This window comes from Babylonia areolata, chromosome 20 (genome assembly GCF_041734735.1).
Source record: "Babylonia areolata isolate BAREFJ2019XMU chromosome 20, ASM4173473v1, whole genome shotgun sequence".
Taxonomy (NCBI): Eukaryota; Metazoa; Mollusca; class Gastropoda; order Neogastropoda; family Buccinidae; genus Babylonia; species Babylonia areolata.
Window position 1 is genome coordinate 38,346,358 of NC_134895.1, and position 24,754 is coordinate 38,371,111.

Sequence of the window (24,754 nt, forward strand, 5' to 3'; positions counted from 1 at the left end):
AAACGTGGCGCTGGAAATTCGTCTTCCTGTGTGATTCTGAACGCTTTCATTTTCGCTCCATAACATTTGCTGAGAGCAAGTCAACAATGATCATCTTCACTTCTAACCTCACAAGAGATTCTACAAAAATATATGTTTTCTTCCCAAAGCTATCCGTTCATTCTTCTTCTTCTTCTCTCTCTCTCTCCCTCTCTCTCACTCACACACACACACACACACATGCCACACGTCTCATCCGAATGACTAAACGCTCAGTCTGATTTTCCAGTCAAACTTGGGAGAAAGAGCGAGAAGAGCGGAAGTCTCCGAACCCAGACCCTCACGCATACACTACAGTCAGATAAGCGTCTTAACCACCCTGCCACTTACCACCTCATCTTTTTTTTCTGACCGATACACCAGACGGACTCAATACGAAATCCATTCACTGTCTACGAACCAGTAACTCTGTGTCAGGAGAGGGGGAAAAAAAGAGCTAATTTAAGCGGGCAAAAAAGCGTCCATTAGGATAAGTGCAGAAGGGAGCGAAGTCTGCGGATAAACAGACCATTAGCAGGAGGGTTGACGCAGCGACGGTGGCAGTGGGCTTTTCACTGGACAAAGCGCCAATTAAGGAGAACGGACGGACGGACGGACAGAGCAGGCTGAGAACCGGACGTTCAGCAATTCCCAAGACATCGATCGTTCTGCGCTCAGGAGTCGGGACGTGAGTGAGGGGAGGGGAGGGGCTGGAAGGATGGGGGGTGGGGGATGTGGGGAGGTGTGGGATGGGGGAAGTTTTCAGTGCTGATGACTTCGTGTTGCGGCTTTGCTCCACTGCTATGCACTCACCCCCCCCCCCCCCCCCCACCTCCCCTACTCCCTTTCAGTCCTGATATGGCCCTGTATGTTCGGCTGGACTATAAGCAACAAGAATCTATAGCTTATTCCCTTTCCGCTGTTTCTCTCATTGTGCGTGTGCGTCAATTCGAAATTGTCATAAAAGAGAGTGAAAGAGCGAGGGCGTGGGAGGGTGGAACAGACAAAAAACAGAGGAAGGCACTACATGATCACAATCATAACAGGCAACACGCATGACATTCCGGGAGTGGGGTGGGGGATAAATATTACATATTTACAGACGATGCCGACACAATCATAAATCACGAAAGCATCATCCCTACATACGTAATATATGTATTCAGGATGAGACAGACAGGGAGAGGGGAAGATAAATAGATTGAAAGAGACAGACAGGACAGACAGAGACGGATTGACAGATAGGTAGACAGGTGTGTGTGTGTGTGTGTGTGTGTGTGTGTGTGTGTGTGTGTGTGTGTGTGTGTGTGTGTGTAACAGTGTGTATGTGTTAAACCCCAAGATGCCGGGAATATTGGGTTTTAATGGTCTGTAGTCAAGTGAGGAATTGATATGTTCAGATAAAGGCATACTAACTCAAGCCACAGTTGACATGGTAACACGTGAAAAGTGCTGATTTCAGTTTGTTCTCGTACTGAAAAAAAAGTCAATGGAAAAACCGACTGACAAGCTGATTATATCCGTCTTAGGAATTATGCTAATTTGAGGTTCTGATGTTGTGTGTGAGTTATTGCAGTCGGTTCTACCCAGGTAGGCAGCCTGTTGTGCAAATGACTCCGTGTTTGTGAAGCGATTTGAGCTTGGTCTTCGACCGAGGATAGGCGCAATATAAGTACTCATATCATCATCATTGTTAGCTAATATGGTAGCTCTGAAGTTTTTGCTTAGTACATTAGAAGAAAATCGAGAAATACTGATTACATTTTATGCTAAATTCGCAATGATTATTCTTAGTATTATCATCATTAGTTTATCTATTGTTACCTAATAATTTACATAAATTTCTCATTCTGTCATGGATTGTTTTTAAGGAAAGATGGGGTTTACTTTAATATACTCGCTTTACTCGACTGCTATGGTCTGCAGGTTCGAACCCGCTGAGGAGCAGGTTGGAAAAAAGGCGGCATCCAGGAGTCATGATCTGGTTGCGGCCCGGCCCCTAAGCGTGTACGGAGTTAAGGGCCGAAACACCTGACTGAAGGGGCCTTCTTCTCTCCCTAGAGTTCTTTATCACTGGACATTAAATGCACCAGGTTCTAGGAAACTTGAACACTGCCGGCTTTAAAAAAAACACACGTGTAACTGTCAACTCAAATCCTGTTTCAGATTACTGTCAGACACCAATATTCCAGAAATACGATGTGAACCTGGCTCAGTGTGGGAGCTCTTGTGTGGCTTTGAGGAAAAATAGCATGAGACTAACTTGACTTTTCTCCAATAGTCATTTGCATTTATTGACAGGACTGCCTTCGATTTATAGTGTGCATATCGTTTCTGATTTAGAACTGTACATGCATTTTTTGTGGTTTGGTTTGTTTGTTATCTAAGCAGATACACGTTTTGGTGTACTGCAGGATGACGTTCACGATGAAAACTCTGAGACACACTAACTCTTGTCATAAAATCGACGCTACTAAGACATTCTGGGCTTTTAAAGGACCCCCAACACCCGAACAAAAACCTTTTTTCACACGTCTTAGCTCTCACCATCCTCCTCCTCCTCCTCCGTGTTGTATCAGGACTTTTCAGCATCAAGTATGGCAACAGCAATAAACAATGCAAAAGCCACCACTTCCACACGTAAAAAGTAACAGCAGAAGGAGAAGTAATCAAAGCAATAGCATCAAAGATTTTTTCTTTCTTCTGTAACCTTTGTAGTAACGACAGGATTGGGTAACCGTACAAATCGATGAATACACAATTCAGATATCACCCCCAGGATGCCATGCGCGATGTTTTCTTTCCTTTTTTTTCTTGTTCCACAGGCGCAGTCAGACTACAGAAGCGACGGGAAAATCGAAAGCAATGAACTCCCGGTATTTTTTTTTATTTTTTTTTATGTGCTTGTTTATTTTTGGAAACACAAGAAATCGATCTTTGCCCCTACATACAGATTCTGGATTTATTGGGAGAATGGGGGAAAGAGAGAGACAGACAGAGAGAGAGAGAGAGAGAGAGAGAGAGAGGGACAGACAAACAGACGGATAAACAGAGACAGACAGACTGAAAGACAGAAACAGAGACAGTATGTACTGGGGAGGCGTGTTTTGTTTGTTTGTTTGTTTTTCTTGCCGCTGCCAAACGTTATACAAAATGTAACTCTCTGTCTCTCTCTTGATATGCGCGCGCGCGCGTGTGTGTGTGTGTGTGTGTGTGTGTGTGTGTGTGTGAGGGGGGGGGGGGAAGGTGAGAGGGTGCGCGATTTTTTATTGCAGGAAATCGATCTTGATAATATTTTTACTTACATGTTAGATTTTTTTTTTTTCTAATTGCAGGAATTCATACCCCTAAAAATGTCAGTAGGCAACCTGAATGTAACTAAATGGGAATCCAAAACACGCAGCACTGCGTCGATAACATGAATTTTTAAACACACGTCAAACAAGATTTCCATCCTTTCAGTGGAATGTGTGTGTGTGTGTGTGTGTGTGTGTGTGTGTGTAATGGTAAGAGATCACGTTCACGACCTTGTTACTGCGTTGCGGAGAAAATATTCCAGCAGGCTTTTAACCACGAAAACAGCAGTATAACGTCGACCTCCAGCATTGTATAGATGGTTTCCCATTTACATATCTTTTTGTGACACAGTAAGAGACGTTCTGAGTTAAAAATCGATTTCTTCGTATTTCAACAAGACAAATATCAACCTCGTCAAACTTGTTGAAAAATTGGCGTGTTCTGGGGTGAGTCCCGTGCAAAGATAATTTGATGTGGGTGGGTGGAAATGGAAATGCAGTGTATGGAAATATGATGCGCAAAAAGGCTGGCTGTATCTTTGGCGGGCAGCAATATATGCCATGGTTCTTGAAAGAGGGAAAACAAGCCTCACATACGCAAAAGAAACGTTTGAGGTAAATTAGGTTGGTTTTTTGTTGCTGTTGTTGTTGTGTTTTTTGTTTTTGTTTTTTTTTTGTTTTTTTTGGGGGGTTTTTGACGACGTAACGATTTTGTTTCTTGCTAAAGATTCTTCTTACCAAGTGGAAAGTAAATTTTCGCGGTCAGATGCTATCGAGTATGCTTATATATTAACCCTTTCACCGCCAGTCAATTTAGAGTGCAAAATTCCCCTGTGCTATAAAGACAGAAAATATGGTGTCTACGAATAGCTGGGAATTCCCCTTGCGATATGTAGAAAATACGGCCTGTCCTACCACCGAACATAAAGAGCAGTAGGTTCACGGATAACAGACCCATGATCTGGTCACCCCTTCAGTGACATGGGTCCTCTACCTAGCTGCTGCATAAATGCGAGTTTGGCAGTGAAAGGGTTAATTGCACCAGGATCCAAAAGACATCGACGCTGAATGAACAATGTGATATCTGTGCTGTGTAATCCCCATCCATCATTCCTTTTACCATATAAACTCATGATGAGGACTTTTCGTTTCAAATCTAATTTACTGAAGCATACCAGACCGACCCTGCAAAATCCACGAACCTGGTCGTTACGATTGCTTTCACTGAAACAGATACAGCAGTGATGTCTACAGCAGTCAGCGAAACCAAACTTTGATTCCGAAACTTATAAGAAGAGAGTCAAAAGGAGTTGGAGAGAAAGAGAGAGAGAGAGGGGGGGGGGGAGAGAGAACTCAGAACTCAAAACTTTTTTTGTTCAAGGATTAAGATTTTGGGCATGGTCCATTCTTCCAACCTGTCCTTGCTAATCTACATCAGTTACAATGGCACATATATTTTTTTATGAAAAGGAGAGAAAGAGAGAATTAATAAGAGAGAGTGAAAAACAAAAGTCCTGCAGAAAGAATGACAGAGAACAGACAGACAGACAGACAGACAGCCACACACACACACACACACACACACACACACACACACACACACACACACACACACACACAGATTGACAGGAGAGAGAGAGAGAGAGAGAGAGTGTGTCAGTGTGTGTGTGTGTGTGTGTGTGTGTGTGTGTGTGTGTGTGTGTGTGTGTGTTTCGTACTGGTCTGTGTATCAGTGACATCCATGTTGTCAATCAGTCATTAGGATCAAAGTGCATCTGATGTACATAATTATTTGTGCTATCTGTTGCAAGCGGTAAAACAGAAGAAAAAAATCCTTGCTGACAGCTTATATATAAGAACAGCGTGAAGATACATATTAACATAGACAGCACAGCCGGTGAGTGCGTGAGTGAGTGAGCGAAGAAGTCCCAAGCGATTGATTGATAAATGAACAGGCAGACAGACCGGTTCTACACGAGTGTGTATCGATCGCCACACATTGCATCGACTTCTATTTGTTCCTCTGACCCAATCTGACCTTGGAGCATCGCTGTGTCCCGATGATAAACTGCCGGACGAGCGTTCAGAGTAACTTGACACCTCCAGCATCAATCTACACCCACCCACACAAATCATGTCACCCGGTCCATTTTCCCATCCCGTCACATCCAATTTGCGAATTACTCGCTGCCATTTTGGGCAGGAGAATCCGATCGACTGTGAAAGCCTAGCACTGCGTGGTTTGGGCACACAGAAAAATAAAATAAAACAAATAAAGCACACACACAAAAAAACTTAAATGTCAGAGGTTCAACTTCGCGCGGTGAGTCGCAATCGACCCTGACATAATTTTTACCGGTGCATGGTGTCAGAGGATGGTATGTGAGAACAGGGCCCAGACAGCGGCACAGGCGAGAAAATTGCATTCACGGCTGGTTTACCCTGACACTGAAAAGATTAACTTCCGTTTGGGAAGGAAGCAGGAGGTGGGAGTGCAGGAGGAAGTGTGAGGGGGGTAGGGTTGGAGGATAGGGGGGTGGGAGGTATATGTGTTATCAGCCACAGTCGTTCTGAACACAGATGAAGCTTTTGGCTTTCTTCACACACACACACACACACACACACACACACACGAGAGAGAGAGAGAGAGAGAAAATCGCATTCACGGTTTACCCTGACACTGCGAAGATTAACTTCCGTTTGGGAAGGAAGGGGGAGGTGGCGGTGCAGGAGGAATAGGGATGGGGGAGGTACATGTGTTGTCAGCCACAGTCGTTCTGAACACAGATAAGTTCTACGGCTTTCTTCACACACACACACACACACACACACACACACACTTGCATACATCAGACAAAAAACACTCATCCCGTTCCAGTGTCCTATAAGCCTTCAAGCGCACGTGAATTTCTTTTACCAGTCATGACAAGCAGACAGTACACCACAACAGCGACTGAACAATTAACTCCGCCAGCTTTTGCACAAGCTTGACATCGCAGTGCATAATATGCACGGAAGACTCGACTCAGCCAGACAAACCGACAACACAACAATTCACAGCTCACGCCAGCAAATTCCAACAGACACTTACCTTGCCTCCCGGCCGTCTCTCCAACCCACTGCAGACGACATCCTCCAACGGAATGGCGCGTGCGCTAAGTGTCGTCTGCTATCAGGCACGGCGTCCAATCGATTCTTCTGTTATTTTTGTTACAGCGGAAAACTTGCGATATTTGTCGTGGCTATGGAAACGACTCCCCGATGTGGTTAATGACGGTTAGATTGCGCGAGAACAGTGTGCAGTGTGCGTGCGTACACACACACACACACACACACACACACACACACGGCACCAGCGCGCACACATACAGAAATAACGCACGGTCGAGCGCGTGCGCATGTTCTGACCCAGACACAGGCACACACGCAGGTCTCTCTCTCTTTCTCTCTCTAAATCTATGTATATATGCATATATAGGTATATATATATATATATATATATATATGCATGATTATTTTATTGTGTGTAAACACACACACACACACACACACACACACACACACACAGAAACATGCACGCACGCACGCATGCACTATGACAATGTGTATAAACAATGCAGGCTCACTCGCACACATGATATACTGATACATATACAAATTTTATCCCAGTAACATTGGAGATTACACGTACGAAAAAAATTCGAAGCATTGCCATCAGTTACTTAACTATGATTCAAAATGGTCATAATATATTTCCGAAACACACGTTACCTTATCAAGATCTTTTATTATTCAAATGGAACACGGAATGTTGATTCTACATAACAATAGCCACTCCAAACAAGTCAGTACTAAGATGTCATACATTTATTCACAGGACAACACTTGAACACAGAGGAATGAAATCCATGCTATTTGTCAAGGTATCGCAATCTAAGGCAATGTTGTTCTGGTGATCATTCGTACAGCAGGTCTGCGTCAACTGCACTCATCAGAAACCCACTCTTATCTTCCAAAGAGTTCCTTGTTTTGACTGCTTATGGGTGCACTGTTGAAATATCTCAAAACATCTCGTGAGAGTGACAGGTCTGTTGTGGAACGGTGACAGAGCTTTAGAAACAGAGAGAGGGTGGGGGAGGGAGAGGGTTTGGGGAGGTAAGGGGTTCACATCTTTATACCATTTTGTGTTTGTTTTTGCAGAGAAGCTCTTCTTTTTTCAAACTGCAGCCGTCTTTTGTTAGATAAGTTCGGCATTTATACTTTTGCCAGCACTGTTAAAAACTTTCAGAAGTCTCAGGCTTCACGCTAACTCTTCAGCCCAGCCCCAGCTGTGGCAGTTAGTTCAATCAAATCAAATCAAAACACATTATTAACCCACATGGAAATTAAGTTGTGCAATCAGCCTGACAGCAACCGAAACACAGCCAGTTGCTGTCAGAGCTAGAAACAAACCTGCGCTCTCCAGGCAGAAGAAATGAATAGTTATTATTGGGATTCTCGCTACCTGTCACTGAAGAGTTCAGTCCCTTGGAAGAGCCATCAGTCTCATCTGTCTACACGATACTACATGTCCAAAAGCTGGCTGGAGATGGCTGGTAGAACACTTTACCACCAGTATACATGGCATGAAAGTGCAAAATAACATGCACACAATTCTTGGCCAATTGCAGGCAGTAACTGGGTAGGCTTAGTGTGAACATAGCCTTAAAAGCAAACAAAAGAACAGAACAGGGCACAGTGAAACCCTTCCAAAATGTCGGAAATTGTTCGTTTGTGTCATGTATAAAAACAAACCGGTGATTAAGTCCGTGGCGAAGTGATTGACGTCCAGGAGGATACGGGTTCGAACCGATCAGAGGTGGGGAGAGGGGGGAGGGGGGGGGGGGGTTTGGCCTGTGGCCGGATCCTGCCTAGAGTTGAATGTGCTTTGGGGCTCAGATGGGAAGACTGGGACCATACAGTGCCGGGTCATCCACTTCACGGATGAGCCTTTGGAAGTGTTGCTCAAACGCCTGTACCTTTCAGCCTGTTTTACGATGGGATATAATTATTATGTATAGCCGTGAACCCGAGTGGCATATCATATAAAGGGGGACGGTACAAAAGAATTACTGATGATTTACTGAATTAAAGGATAGAAAAGATCCACGCACAGGCTATAAACATGTAGAGGCCAGTCACAAAAGGGTTTTTCTATTGTTTTATTACAATATTAAGTAAAGAAGGAGAGAAGAAGTGAATAAAAATAAAGAATAAGAGAATAAGACAGTGCAGTGATACGTAGCGAGACACTGTCCGTTGGGACAACACACACCGTGTGTGACGCACAATCAGTGGTCAGCCAGCTGGCTACCGCCACAAACTGGTTCAGGTGAAAGTGACCAGTGATCACCCATGCACTCCGTCTATTTATGCAAGTTATGCGAACTGCAAAGACGTTCGCGTGTGCTGCAAAGCAAATCGGCTCAAATCGGGCTAAATGTGATTGGAATTGTGTTTGTTACAAGGTGTTCAGTGATAGATTTCTAAATGATTCCTGAACCGATTTATTTCGGGTTGGGCGCAAAAGAAACAGCCCAGCACCTACTTTCTTATGATGTATAAAATAAAGTGTTGATTATTTAAGATGATTTTATAATCTTAATTTAAGTCACCTGAAATGGGTCAGTTTTAACAAGTCCATCGTTGAAAATGACAAACTGCGTTAAATCAGTTTAACATAGGCAAACACAAATGGCATAGATTTAGATATGGAATTGTTACAATTCTGTCAGTATATAATACTTGTAGTTTACTGATCCGAAAAAAAAGATATTTGATTAAATACGGTGTGTCAGAAACACAGTTTTCACATCAGTCAAAGCCGTCAAGCGATGCTAGTTGTGCAGTGAATGTCGTTAAGTGTCGACAATGAAAATCGGCTTTGTAATTTCTAAATGCCTGATCTATTCTCATTCAAACACTATAATGGTGTGGTTTTAGTTTCAAACAGCACTCACATACAGAACATCAGACTGTAGCAATAATTGTGACGAGAAAGACAAAATGACGTAAGCTTAGCGTCAGTTGAAATATTTTACACTGACGAACAATTAAACTAAAATCAAATATGTTTCTAACTGATTAAAGTGTGTGTGTAAGCACAACAAATATAATATTGCAGTGAAAGATACAGGGACTTGATTTAATAGATGTTTAGGAACAGTTGTTTAAATGGGGCTTTGCAATTATAATTCGAATGGCGCCGCATTCTGCACGAGTCATTGAAGACCGGCGTGTTAGTTGCGGAAAAGGCGTCTGCTATACAGCTCGTGTGTGAAACAATTTATAAGCCAGCTGAGCGCTTGGCTGCATATGAATGCACAGCTTTGTGGAGTAGTTTCAAACCTGAATGGACCCCAATCATCATCGGAATAAAATATAGGACAAAAAAATAACATCCCAAAATTTTGTTTTTAAATGAAACGGGGTAACAAACAAATCTCAACAACAATAACTGACCAAAAGTAAACTATAGAATATACTAATACATACTTCCTAACCAAATGAAAGCATGAGAACAAGTAGCAAATGCATCACCTGTGTAATCATCTGCATACTAAGCTTGGCTCTCGAGGTCTGATCAGTGTGTTGGATTTTTGCGTAGGTCACGTATCTTTTTTAAGCAGATGTTGTGCACTGTATTTGGATCTATCAACAAGTTTGACATCTCTATCAAATTGAAAGGTTAAACGATATTTGCATCGGGTAGAACTAAAACTGAAACTGAACTACCTACTATCACGTTCAGACAGCCTCATTGGAAAAGGTTTTTCTTGTTGTTAATTCGGTGATGTGACAACCACTTAGCTTCCCCGGCCCACAGCGACAGACAGAACAATGTGTTGATAAGCCTTCATACAGAGTCGTCATAATCTATGAGAGATTTACAAAATGGCTGATTTTATCTTTCCTTCTTCTTCTTCTTTTCCTTCTCTTCCTTTTTCTTCTTTGTGCGAACGCTTGTTTGCGCAAATCTTTGTATTTTTCAGTTGTGTTTAGTCATTACTATGAATTATTTTCAGTTTACCTTTTCTTTATATGCAAAAAGAATTAGCATTTCATGACAACAGAGAGAAACGCTGTGTCTATGATTATCACCGCCATGAACCCCCTCCGCGTGCAGACAGTCGAAGCATCCGTAACAAGTCAAGTCAAATTAAGTTTATTATCTCTTGTGAGAAATTTGTATGTGGTCGTGTATGCAGCAGCTCTCAATGCAAACATGAAATATACGCTTAAGAAATACGTACATGTTTCAAAATTCAAGGACAGCACATTGGATTTTTCTTTTAATGTGCCCGTTGTGTAAGCATATTACAAAGAGTTGAGGACAACTTCTCAAAAGCGAGAATGTTTTGATAAAATTTTGTTGATTTTAAATCGAGAGATGGTTTGAATCATGCAGACTGCTTATCGTCAGTCATGGGCCTCTCATCGAATACCAGTACTAATGGCTGTTTCAGGCACAAGCGCACAACGAACAGCTTGGGAAATACGTTTGAAAAAAATCGATATTTCAACCCAAAATGTACGGTTATTACGTATTTTATGAACGACAGCTGTGGATTTTCATTGTAAAATAACAGAAGTACACATGCAAAGCAGACAATGGCTCTAGTTGACTCACTTGTGTAAACAAAGTAAGTCTATGTTATCATTTTTCATAGAATGATAGAAGTGCACATGCAAGACAGACAATAGCTGCAGTTTTTCATTATAGAATGATAGAAGTGCACACGCAAGACTGACAATAACTGAAGTTTTTCAATATAGAATGATACAAGTGCAAACGCAAGGAAGACAATAACTGAAGTTTTTCAATATAGAATGATAGAAGTGCACATGCAGGACCGACAATAGCTGCAGTTTTTCATTATAGAATGATAGAAGTGCACACGCAAGACAGACAATAGCTGCAGTTTTTCATTATAGAATGATAGAAGTGCACACGCAAGACTGACAATAACTGAAGTTTTTCAATATAGAATGATAGAAGAGCACACGCAAGACTGACAATAACTGAAGTTTTTCATTATAGAATGATAGAAGTGCACATGTAAGACCGACAATAGCTGCAGTTTTTCATTATAGAATGATAGAAGTGCACACGCAAGACAGACAATAGCTGCAGTTTTTCATTATAGAATGATAGAAGTGCACACGCAAGACTGACAATAGCTGCAGTTTTTCATTATAGAATGATAGAAGTGCACCCGCAAGACAGACAATAGCTGCAGTTTTTCATTACAGAATGATAGAAGTGCACACGCAAGAAAACACCTCTGGCTACGAGCCATGGTCATTGCATCAGCTGCACACACACAGCTGTTTGCCTAAAATTCAGCACCATTTAAGCATGCCTCCAAAAAGAAAACTAAACTGTCTAAGTTTTGAAGTAGTCCCTAACTACCCTAACTCCCTAACTCTGTAGTTAATCCGTGTCACACTGTAAGTGATAAAATTTGTCCCATCCAGGCTCATCATCAAACAGCCGCCATCCATATTTTTACTCGTGATATTCCAGCGACAATAATATATTTTGTCAAGCGCCGGTTTGTCGTGCACCCAATCAAATTAATTATATGTGACTTGCAGTCGCGAGAACTTCCTCGTCACGTGCCCCATATACGGTGCGTGCAGCCAATCGCATCTCGTGTAACACGAAAAAAAAAAGAAAAAAAAAAAAGAGAACAAATTTCGTGTCCGTTCTTCCACTTTGATAATTTACAGCCAGTCCAAACTTTTACTTTACTCATGATATTCCGGCACGAGAAATTTATCGTGCAGCCGTTGACGGTCCATTTCGGCTTTGATGTGCTGGACAGTGCGACTGAGGGAGCGGACGAAGGTGACGTAGAGGCCGAGGAAGACGGAGAGGATGAGCAGGAAGAGGGAGCAGATGATGGGGTTGAGGTACATCAAGGTCGGGTAGGCGACCATCATGCCGTCCTGATGGTGTGGTGGGTACACTGTTCAAACAAAAACACGTGTACAGCATTGACAAAAAAACAACAACACACACACACAAAAAGACTTTTGGTGGTGGGTGGGGGCGGGGGTGTATGGGGGTGGGGATAACTCAATTCATTAAGCAGCCATGCGAACATTTACAGAGAATGAACGACCTGCTCGATCGTGATTATTTTGTCATGAACACACACACACACACACACACACACACACACACACACACACACACACACACACACACACTTTCTCTTCTCTCAGTTATTATTCTTGCCCAGAGGGCCGGATGCGGTGAACAAGTACTTTGTACTTACTCCTTTACCCTCGTAAAATAAAATTTCGTTCGTTCGTTCTCTCTCTCTCTCTCTCTCTCTCTCTCTCTCTCTCTCTCTCTCTCTCTCATATTTTTCTTCTTCTCTCTGTGCAATTCTTGTTTTGAGTCTACAGCTTGTATTGAAGCAATGCACATTCTTTCAAACAGGCAGTAACTAAAATAACACTGGTAATTCATTCATTTATTCTGTGATGTGTGTATATACGCGAAATGGATTAAGGCACCAGCAGGCTTGTATATCCTACCTCCATTGACCGGTGGGAGCGGAAATTGACCTGCTGGGATACAAACCAATGATGCTCACGCCCCTTAGTTGAAAGTCCAACGCTCTAACCAGTTTTGCACCCGTTTTTGCTCATCACATTCAAGATACCACCCACTGTGCGCTCCCCCCTCCTCCGTCCACCCCCTGCTGACGACCGTAATTGCTTCGTTACGGGGCCAGACTGGGCGAGTGTCTCTCGCCTCTGGAACGGAGTGCGCCGCCACGTCCCTCCGACGACAGTCAGCACAAAGAGGAAGGTGGCGGAATGGTCCAGACGCTCAGCTGCCAATATAGAGAGTCCGTGAGAGTGTGTCTGTTCTCGCCTTTTCTCCCATGTTTGACTGGAAAATCAAACTGAGCGTCTAGTCTTTCGGATGAGACGATAAACCCAAGTCCCGTGTGTAGCACGCACTTGGCGCACTGAAAAAGAACCCATGGCAACAATAGTGTTGCCCTCTGGCAAAATTATGTAACAAGAAATCCACAAATATGTAAGCATGCACTCAAGGCCTGACAAGCGCGTTAGGTTATCCTGCTGTCAGGCATCTGCCTAGCAGATGTGGTGTAGCGTATACGGATTTGTCCGAACGCAGTGACGCCTCCTGGAGAAAGTGAAACTGAAAGTCAGCATGAATCTGCCGACACTGAAGACTTTGACATGAACTCGGCATTGGAGGGGGAGGGGGGAATGGTCACTATGTGTTCAGTTTCAGTTTCTCAAGGAGGCGTCACTGCGTTCGGACAAACCCATGTGCTGCTTGGCAGATGCCTGACCAGCAGCATAACCAAAAGCGCTAAGGCCTTGAGTGCAATCTTATATATCTATGTACCTATCAGAGTGGATTTCTTCTACAGAATTTTGCCAGAAGACAACACTCTTGCTGCCATGGGTTCTTTTTCAGTGCTGCACACGGGACCTCGGTTCATCGTCTCATCCGAATGACAAAACGCTCAGTTTGATTTTCCGGTCAAACGTGGAAGAAAGGGCGAGTGCGACATTCGAACCCACACCCTCACGGACTCTCTGTATTGGCAGCTGAGCGTCTTAACCATTCTGCCACCTTCCTCCCGTAAAAAAATGTAGGTCGCCCAATAAGGGACATGAACCATTCACCCTCAGATTAAAAGTCCGACGCTCTACCGACTGAGCTAACCAAGCACTCCACGAGAGCAGGGTCAGTATGAGAGCAAGGAAGTACACCGTTCACAGACATCTAGTTACAAGGATGGTTGGATGAGAAAAGTATGCCGCAGTTGTGCTTGATTAACGACTTCTTGGTTGACACCCCTGTGGTCGAGTTGTAGAGAGCTTGGGTCTTCGGTCCGTGATGGCTGGTTTGTTGGAGAGGTGGGGGGGCCGGGGGGAGTGGGGAATCCTGAAGGCTGGTGTTATTAACGACGCAGGTAACACAGGCTTGAGACAACGTGACACATATCTCGACAACAATCAACGCCCAATAGAAACAAGACGCCTCGGATATTCAGCAAGATATTGAACAAAGTAACACTCTCAAAACATTCGTGAGACAGCTATGTCTTTCAAGTGTGAAGTCGTTATAGAATTATTTCCTCTATTTTAGCCCATATATGCACGTTAAAGTTCCTGTAATCTATATCAGTGTTTGGTGGGTTATGGAAACAAGAACATACCCAGCATGCACACCCCCGAAAACGGTGTATGGCTGCCTGTATGGCAGGGTAAAAATAGTCATACACGTAAAAGCCCACTCGTGTACATACCAGTGAACGTGGGAGTTGCAGCTCCCGAACAAAGAAGAAGAAGAAGAAGAAGAGCCCATAGAATTTGGGCCAGGACTTCGCCCTTTGGAACGCCAGACGGACCTCCCACCCGGACAAACACACAGGACTGCATGCACCCCGTCGAAAAACGAAACCCTTTCCAAACCAACACCCAAGCACTGAATGACGTGACTGTAAGGGTCTTCAGCCGACAGGTCATCACACTCAGCAACTGTCCTTGCAGCCCACACGGCGCAGCTCCGGATATGAGTGGAACACGGGACCAAAAATCCCACACCGACATGCCTGGGGAGAGGTTCAAACCCTTGACTTGACTACCCTGTCGTCAGTGCATGACACCGATCATTAATTTTCGCCACGACAGCTGATTATCAATTTCTTATCACTATTTTCTTTTCTTTTCTAATCATCTATTTATCGTTTGATTCTTAGTGGCTGGTTATCTATGTATGATAGTCAGTTGTGTCCAACGGACTATGAAGCATCAGAACAGATGAGGAGGCAACTGCTGTCCCAGTTATCTGGGCTAGAATTTGATTATAGTTGAGAGAGTGTCTCGCCCAAGTTACATCCCCACTCTCTCGGCCACGAGGGTTTTAGGACAGTCGGCGTTGGGATGGTTACCAAAGGCCAGCTAGCCCCCCAAGGTTTCAGCAAAAAGAGCTAGTGCAACCTTGCCTCCTAGTTTAGGAGTCACATTTTGCTCAAACTTTGCTCTGTACCGTACAAATACGCGCACGCGCATGCGCGCACACTCACACACGCTGGTACACACACGCAGGCACACACATACCAATGCAAGCACACACACACACACACACACACACACACACACACACACACACAGTTGTTTCACTCTAAATTATGATGTAATAGTAACTTATACACGTTTTTCTTTTTACATAATAATTTATGTGTGCAAGGTGATCAGTGAAGGGTGTGTCAGTTGTTCGTGTGTTTTTTTCTCTTTGATATTTGCTGACAGGTATATTAAATGAACCGAAAGAGAATTTTCTGTTTCGATTGAAGCAGACAATAAAGTATTTTGAGTTGAAATGAATCGAATTGCAAAGACTAGGCTGTAAATGACTTCTCATTTGCAATGGAGAAACCATTTATCACACAGCTCCTACTTAGCTGTTGGCCCAACTGTAAACTTGTGTCAGTCTGTGATATAGGCTGATTATCTTTTGACTGATTTATTGATTCATTGTTTTCAATCACCATTCTGAGACGGCGCGCGCGCGGGTTGTGACATTCCCGGCTGTATGCTGCTGCCAGCCCCGTGCATTCCGTGCATGTTGAAAGAGGAGGGGGAGGAGCCGCCGCCATGATGGTGACGGTGTCTCACGTGACTGGGCAGGACCCGAATCCTTGTGGAGATGGTGTGGCTCGCGCTCCTCACGTGCTCGTCACGTGACTGTCGCCGCCGTCTCCCTCCGCCGGCCAGTTTGGTGAAGAAATCACACCTCTGTCACGACAGACAGGTGAGCCATACATAATATATATATATATATAACTATATATCTATATCTATATATATATATAGATAGATAGATAGATAGATAGATAGGTATCTGGAGTGATGGTGCGGATCATTCATTGCGTGATTAATTGATTGATTTATCGATCCGTTCGTTCATTTACTCCTCAGTTCGCTCATTAAAGTACAATGGTATGAAGCAATCATCATGCAAAAATCTAAGGATATATCTTCGTATCTGAGGAAAATAGTGCACGGTTGTTGTTGTTTTTGTTGTTGCTTTGTTTTTTTGTTTGTTTTTTGGGGGGTGGGGGGTGCACTCAGATGCAAACTACGAGCTTTTTCCCAGCACGCAGGGATGACAAAATTTCTGAAACGTTAGGTATGTATGGGGTTAATGCATTCAATCATTAAGTTTGTTAAGCAATTTGACATAAAATTTTAGAATGCTTTCTGTTTTTGTTTGTTTGTTTGTTTGTCTGTTTTGATTTGTTGTTTTGTTGTTGTTGTTTTTTGTTTGTTTGTGGGTTTTTTTTAGATATATATATGTATATATATATATATATAATATAAATTATTGACCGATTCACCAAGACTGTTGTGTGTCGTGAATGCCATATCAAATGTTCACATCTCTCTCTTTCTCTATCGTAGTCACAAACACAAACACACACACACACACACACACACACACACACACACACACACACACACAACACACACACGCACGCACGCTACGCACGCACACACACACACACACACACACACACACACACACACACACACACACACACACACACCTCTCCTTTTGTTCATGATGATCTATAACTGGTTATATAATGTTCACAGTCCCTTTCACGAAGGGCCAAGGCGTGAAGTGAATAAACCATCATGAATTCACCCACCCCACCCCCCACACCCCCACACACCAACCCATCTCTCTCTCTCTCTCCACTCTCTCTCTCCCCCCTCTCTCTCTCCCTCTATATATCTTTCCCTCTCTCCTTCTCTATCTCTCTCCCTCTCCCTCTCTCTCTCCCCTCTCTCTCTCTCCCTCTCTCTCTCTCCCTCTCTCCCCCCTCTCTCTCTCCACTTGTAGGAAACAAACATTTTTGCATTTTGGATGGTGAGGCGTGGAGCACATCTCCCACGAGCACGTGATGTTGACGTCACCGTGCTCAGCCAATGAGGACAGTTCAAAGGCAGGGGAGACAAGCAGGTCGTTCTCTTCCACCATACATCCCATGGGAGACTTGCGGGCTGGGCATCTGTCAGCACGAGCATCATGTTGAATATAAACAAGCTTGTAGATGGGTATAGATTGTGATGATGACGGTGACGAAGATGATGATGATGATGATGATGATGGTGGTGGTGGTGATGATGGTGTCAGCATACGCACCACGTTCAATCTGAACAAACATGCAGATGAGTGAATCATAACGATGATGATGACGATAATGATGATGATGATGGTGGTGGTGGTGGTGATGGTGGTGGTGGTGGCGGTAGTGTGAATGACAATGATGCTGTTGATGCTGATGACGGCGATGACGATGCGATGCATGTTGTAGCCCAACTGCAACATACCCACACACCCTTGTCGCGCCCCTGCCATATCACGACGTGGGCGACACACCAGAACAGAACAGCTGACATCTGGGGTTGGTTGCATGAGCGAGCTTTGCAGCGCTAAGTTCACTTATCGTTAAGAATGTTCCTAAGTCGACGGTAAATCCCACATACTTTAGGAACATTCTTAACTCAAGACAAACTAAGCGTGCACTAGCGAACTTTGCAGCGATAAGTTCACTTATCGTTAAGAATGTTCCTAAGTCGACGGTAAATCCCACATACTTTAGGAACATTCTTAATTCAAGACAAACTAAGCGTGCACTAGCGAACTTTGCAGCGATAAGTTTGCATATCGTTAAGAATATTCCTAAGTCGACGGTAAATCCCCACATACTTTAGGAACATTCTTAACTCAAGAAAACCTAAGCGTACACTAGAGAACTTTACAGCGCTAAGCTCACTTATCGTTAAGAATGTTCCGAAGTCGACGGTAAATCCCACATACTTTTGGAACATTCTTAACTCAAGAAAAACTAAGCGTGCACTAGCGAACTTTGCAGCGATAAGTTTGCATATCGTTAAGAATGTTCCGAAGTCGACGGTAAATCCCACATACTTTGGGAACATTCTTAACTCAAGAAAAACTAAGCGTACACAAGCGATCTTTGCAGCGATAAGGTCACTTATCATTAAGAATGTTCCCAACTCCACGGTAAATCCCCACATACTTTAGGAACATTCTTAATTCTAAGCAAACTTAACGCTGCGGAGATCGCTTCATGCAGCCGGGCCCAGGTCCCATTCGTCTAATCCCGAATCATCTGCTCTTTGGCCGTGAAGCCACCCTCGATGGCTTCTTCAGAGTTTTGACTCTGTTTCGTTTCGCCTACTCGCCATTCCCGTTTCGCCTATTCAGCCTCTTTTTTTTCAGTCACACACACGTATGCACACACACGCATGCATACACACACACACACACACACACACACACACACGCACACGCACGCACGCACGCACGCAGACAGATATACTTACACAACACACAACCTACACACACGAGCGTGCACACCCAACATCTGTACGTTCATTTGTACGTTCATGAGCAAAATATTATATTGTGTGATTAAATGATCTATCTATCTATCTATCTAGTGTCTTGCGCTCTGTATAAAGCTAGAATCTGCGCTACGGAAAGAAAAAAAGGCCCTATTCGCGCGCCTTTTATAGTTGTTAATTAACTGTACTGTGATTTCTTCATGCAATGTGGGAGAACAAAATGGAAGAGAGAGAGAGAGGATAGAAAGTAGTGAAGAGAGAGAAACAGAGAGAGGGAGGGGGAAAGGAGAGAGAATGTGTGTGTGTGTGTGTGTGTGTGTGTGCGCGCGCGCGCGCGCGCGCGAAAGAGAAAGCGGTGAGTGTGTGCGACCTTGTTCGTGCGAACATGCATGCCTGTGTGAGTAGGCATGTACACGCCACACGCACTCACATACATGCTACATGCTCTGCCCAACAGCAGCCATCCTGGTTCTTACCCGGTGAATGTGTGTCTTCATGTTTTACATTTATTTGCTTTTTTATCATCATTGTTGTCTTATTTATTTATTTATTATTATTTTTATTTTATTTTATTTTTTTTAATATTATTATCATTACTACTACCTTTTTTATATCATAATTATTATTTATTTATTTATTTATTTTTGTAAGCTTATCTATTATTTATTCACCTTTTTTCTTTCTTTTTTTTTCTCAAGGCCTGACAAAGCGCATTGGGTTACGCTGCTGGTCAGGCATCTGCTTGGCAGATGTGGTGTAGCGTATATGGATTTGTCCGAACGCAGTGACGCCTCCTTGAGCTACTGAAACTGAAACTGAAACTTACCCGGTGAAATCGGTCAGTTTGATCTCATGGCTGCCCACGTCAGACACGGCCACACAGTCAAACAGGGAGATGTCACCGTGCGTCTGGCCTGTCACAGTCACAGAGTTGAGTGTGATTTTGTTAAATAAATATGTCGCATGCCAAATTCTGCCGCTTTGCTTGTAATCCGTATGTATCACAGATTTCGCCATGCTTAATTTCCTTACTGGGATGATCAAGTTGTTCTGATTCTGATGACACTCTTTAAAGCATGTTACTTCCATGAGTCTTAACTGATTTATAGCATTGAATTATGTTATTTGCAATGATCTGACCGATTCATGGTACACTTCAAAACATGCTATTTTCATGAATCTGATTTATCACACACTTCAAAGCATGTTGTTTTCATGAATCTCAACTGATTTGTAACACACTTCAAAGCATGCCATTTCACTTCAAAGCATGTTATTCAGATGAATCTGATTTATAAAATACTCAAGGGCAAGGTATTTTAATTAATCTTATTAATAACACACTTCAAAGCATGTTATTTAGATGAATCTAATTTATAGTAAACTTAAAAGCATGTTATTTTCATGAATCTGATTTGTAACACACTTCAAAGCATGTTATTTTCATGAATCTAATTAATTTATAACACGCGTCAAAGCATTTTATTTTCATGAATCTCAACTGATATATAACACGCTTCAAATCATGTTTTCATTAATCCCAACTCAGTAAGACATGGTTAAGTTCGCGGTAAAGACACTACGACGTTGCCATCTTAACTAAGACATAGTTAAGTTCGAGGTATAGAAAAAAAAAAAAAAGTTGCCATCTCAACTAATCAAGTCATGGTTCCGTTCGCGATAGAGAGAAAAAAAAGGGAAAAAAAAAGACGTTGCCATCTCATATAATTAATAAGACAAAGTTGATTAAAGGGGGCAATAAGTGAAATAGCATAATGCTATTTAAAAACAAAACCCAAACATAGCAAAATTAATAGGCAAATAATTACACAATAATGCATTGAACGTATTTGCGCATTAAAGCAATTTTGATGATTATACAAGGAAACACACAAAATAATCATTATCAATAAGATTGATTATCTGATTAATACCCTTCACTGAGTCTCATAACATCTCACGATCTGATACACTGCTCGTAATCGGTACACGTAAATGAATATGTACATTATTACAAGTTCAAGGCAGAATTACACAGCATTACAACGAACCACGAACCACTACAAAAGGAAGTAAAACCACCATAATCATCACCCCTGGTAGCCTATATGGCAACATCCTAAATTATCGCACCTATTTTACCGGCATTTTTGTGTGCATGTATGAAATTATATTACCATTAGCAGATGTTGTAACCCATTTTCAGTGGATTTTGTAAGTTGTTTTACTCAATTTTGATTCGGATTCAGTCACTAATTGCTTTTTTTCTGTTTTTCCTCAATGGAAATGTAACGAGTTGCTGCAATAACTTAGGATGCTAAAACAGGACATTACCCAAATTATATATTTTGTCAACCCGTTGTTTATGCGTTTGTCTGTGTGTGAATCCGTTGCTCGTGCGTTCGTCAGTCTGTCTCACCATCTGTGAAGGAGACTCGAAGCAGGACTTCAGAAAAACTTGGAGCTTCGTGCACCACAGTGCCGGAAGTTGACGTCACTACCTCCAGTTCTATTACGTCACTCAGCAGTGTGTCTGAAATATAATAATAATGTCAATACAAATAATGATAATAATACTAATAGTGATAACAATAATAATGATTATGATGCTGGTGATGATGGCTCTTTTTCCTACAACTGTGTGTGTTAACTCACTCAGTACGGCCAGTCCTCTCTTCTCTACACAGACCCCTCGGATGTCCAGTGGGTGTCTGAATGACCCAACCTTTAGCTTCCGTCGTCAGAACTGTGGTATTCTTTGTCAACATTCACCTCTTCAGTATAAGAGCGTTCCGCTTGCAATATTTTGATGATGGTAATTGGGATGAAACGCTGTTGAAGTCGTCTCTTTCGCCGTTCGTATGGAGAGAGTTAAGTTATGCCGTCGTGATTATTCATTAAGGCTGTATATATTTGCCTTGAGCGGACAGAACATAGTGCATAACTTTTTTTTTCTTTTTTCTAAAATCCAAATGGCAACAAATGCTAACAATTTTTTTGAAAAGAGAGTTGAAAACTATCTTACTGAAATGTCAATGTCTCTCTAGATTGTGCGTGGGCGCGCGCGCGCGCGCGCGCGCGCGTGTATATATATATATATATATATATATATATATATATATATCTGTGTGTGTATATATAGAAATATATATACGTGTGTGTATGTGTGTGTGTGTGTGTGTGTGTGTGTGTGTGTGTGTGTGTGTGTGTGTGTTGTTGTTGTTGTTGTTGTTGTTTTTTCAGAAGAACATCATTGTATTAAATTCGTCCTGCTAAGTTTCGAATTTCACATCATCTTTGAATAGTCAGTTCGTCTCATACACAAATAGATCTCCATAGTCATCCTCCCACCCCCACGTATGCCCCCCTCCTCTCCTCTGTGTGTGTGTGTGTGTGTGTGTGTGTGTGTGTGTGTGTGTGTGTGTGTGTGTGTGTGTTTCACATCTACACAATTAACTATAATTATCTACATGCAGACATACATGCAAACAGTACGCATGCATGCGTGCGATCGCGTGCGCGTGCGCACACCCACACACACACACACACACACACACATGTAAGCACATACACCCCTCCACACAACAGCAACCACACCCGTACAAATTAACCTGCGAACACGCAGACACGTTTACCCTTAGCTCCCCGCCTCCCCCACAAACGATACAGATATGACATAAACAACTATCACCATCATCATCTACTCTCTCTCTCTCTTTCTGTCAACTGACTGAATATCGTCTAAGTGCACATGCGCAGGGTCTCCTCCATTGTGTAGCCTCATGGCTTATTAACTGGTATATTACCTGATGACGAGACTCCCACACCGAATACACCCCCATAGCAAACACCCAAGAGCAGACACCGTGGTAGAAGAAACACCATGTCGACCGTTCTTTGTTTTCTATCGCGGAACGCTTTCTGCACTGTTAGTCACTGTTGTTGACGCAAAGAAGGAGAAGGAACAAAATGGACAACCCAAGTATTGCTGGTTGCTCCGTTGTTCACTGCACCGGCTTCTCAGAGGATGAGAGAAAAACGTTGTGTGATATTGTGTGGCGTTAGTTTTGTTACATCTTTGCTGACAGATTGATGTAATGAATACGACCAGCTGGACAGCGTACATTATTATGATAAGGTTTTGTTACGAATTATTGTTGATCCACTAACGATATGAGAGTTATCTTGTGGTTGGTAATTATGTGTGGATTGGTTTACGCATCTTCTTCTTCGTTTGTGGGCTGCAACTCCCACGTTCGCTGGTATGTACACGAGTGGGGTTTTACGTGTATAACTATTTTTACCACTCCATGTAGGCAGCCATGCACCGTTTTCGGGGGTGTGCATGCTGGGTATGTTCTCGTTTCCATAACCCACCGAACGCTGACATGGATTACAGGATCTTTAACGTGCGTATGTGATCTTCCGCTTGCGTATACACACGAAGGGAGTTTCAAGCACAAGCAGGTCTGCACATATGCTGACCTGGGAGATCGGAAAAATCTCCACCCTTTACCCACCAGGCGCAGTTACCGAACCCGGGACCCTCAGATTGAAAGTCCAACGCTTTAACCACTCGGCTATTGCGTCCGTCGGCTTACTCGTAATGTTACGCGAGGGGAGTTGATGATTATAATTATATTCCCTGCTCAGTGCATGTGTTAAGGTCATTTGAGACGATATGACTGCTGATGATACCTTTCAGTCTTTATTGGAGTAGTCTGTTTTGCGCGTCTTACAGCTAGCAAATTTATGGTTTGTTTTTGTGTGTATGTCTTCTTTGGTTTTTTTTTCTTTTTTTTTTTCTTTTTTTTCAAAATTAGGACATGCTCTCAAAACCTCTCCAGCACGTTAGGGTTTCGCGTGACAGTAACATATGCTCATACACTCATAATCATCATTATTGTTATATTTATAGGATGTACCTATAAATTACAATTATATCAGTCCGCGCGCTTTGAAACCTCATTGAAACTGAAACATTTTGTTTGTCTGTCTGATAAACAACGGTGTATTTGTGCATTTCATCTTCTTTTTTTTCTTTTTTTTAATGCATTTTTTTCCGATCGCCCATGACCAATGTGAATTTGGTGACCGTGATTGGTGCATGATAGTCATATTTTTGTTTCCACAGATAACCTATCGAACTCTGACATGGATTACATGATATTTAACACGTGCCTTCGATCCCCTCCATGCATGTACATAGGGCAGGAGCGATAGCGTCAGCAGTCTGTTAACCTGGCCCGCGAGACAGAAAAAAAATTCAACCCCTAGACATACAGGCTCTGTCAGAATCGAACCCAGGACTCTAAGATTGAAGTCCATTGCTTTAATCACTCGGCAATTGCGGCGCCTGTTGTTGTTACTGCTGATGATGATTACGATGGAACTAACAAGTAATAGGAAGATCGGAAAACACACATAGACGCACATTCGCACACACACATTCACACACACTCGCACATGCACGCACGCACACACACATATGCACACACACACACACACACACACGTACCTTATTACCCCCGTCTCGTATCTAGACCACGAGTCTCAGAGAACCACAGGAAAAAACGATACATCAATTAATGACATTATACGGTGACACTCTTGATAAACTGACGGTTCAGATAGCCTTCACAATTCCATCATACAGCCATAATGGTCAAAATCTTTTCTTTCTTTTTTTCTTTCTAGAGCTCTCCAGCTGGGCTAAATGGTGCATAATGAACTGAACAGCATAGAATGTCTCTTCTTGTTCCTTAAAATGAAGAAATACGTTATGAAAGTCTCTTGGTAACTTTCCATCCATCATCTCTTCTGTAGAACTCATGCTGAATTTCACCACAGCGGGTTTGTATGATAGTCGCGTCCGACTATGACCATCAGAACAGCAGAGAAAGCGAGGCAACTGCTGTTCCTACTATCTGGGCTGGAATTTGATTTTTATGGAGAGT

The 24,754-nt window shown here is 42.7% G+C and overlaps 1 protein-coding gene and 1 long non-coding RNA gene across 2 annotated transcripts in view; one reads left to right on the top strand and one right to left on the bottom strand.

Moving 5' to 3' along the window:
• The window catches only part of LOC143295486 (uncharacterized), a 365,664-nt gene that overhangs the window by 95,260 nt on the left and 245,650 nt on the right, over nt 1-24,754 (top strand). The window lies entirely within an intron of this gene.
• On the bottom strand, nt 8,501-22,835 carry LOC143295478 (uncharacterized). Its single transcript, XM_076607196.1, has 6 exons — nt 22,604-22,835; nt 21,217-21,330; nt 19,624-19,711; nt 17,275-17,434; nt 15,908-16,154; nt 8,501-12,325 (listed from the first exon to the last, which is right to left on the bottom strand). Exons 1-6 carry the CDS (start codon nt 22,680-22,682, stop codon nt 12,105-12,107), a joined length of 909 nt encoding a protein of 302 aa, XP_076463311.1. The 5' UTR covers nt 22,683-22,835; the 3' UTR covers nt 8,501-12,104.

Coding starts and splice junctions, on each gene's coding strand:
- LOC143295478 (XM_076607196.1), bottom strand. CDS start 22,682: ATGGTGTTTCTTCTACCACGGTGTCTGCTCTTGGGTGTTTGCTATGGG. Junction 16,155..17,274: donor ACCATCCAAAATGCAAAAAT/GTTTGTTTCCTA, acceptor CTGTCGTGACAG/AGGTGTGATTTCTTCACCAA. Junction 12,326..15,907: donor GCGCGCGCCGTCTCAGAATG/GTGATTGAAAAC, acceptor TTGTTTGAACAG/TGTACCCACCACACCATCAG.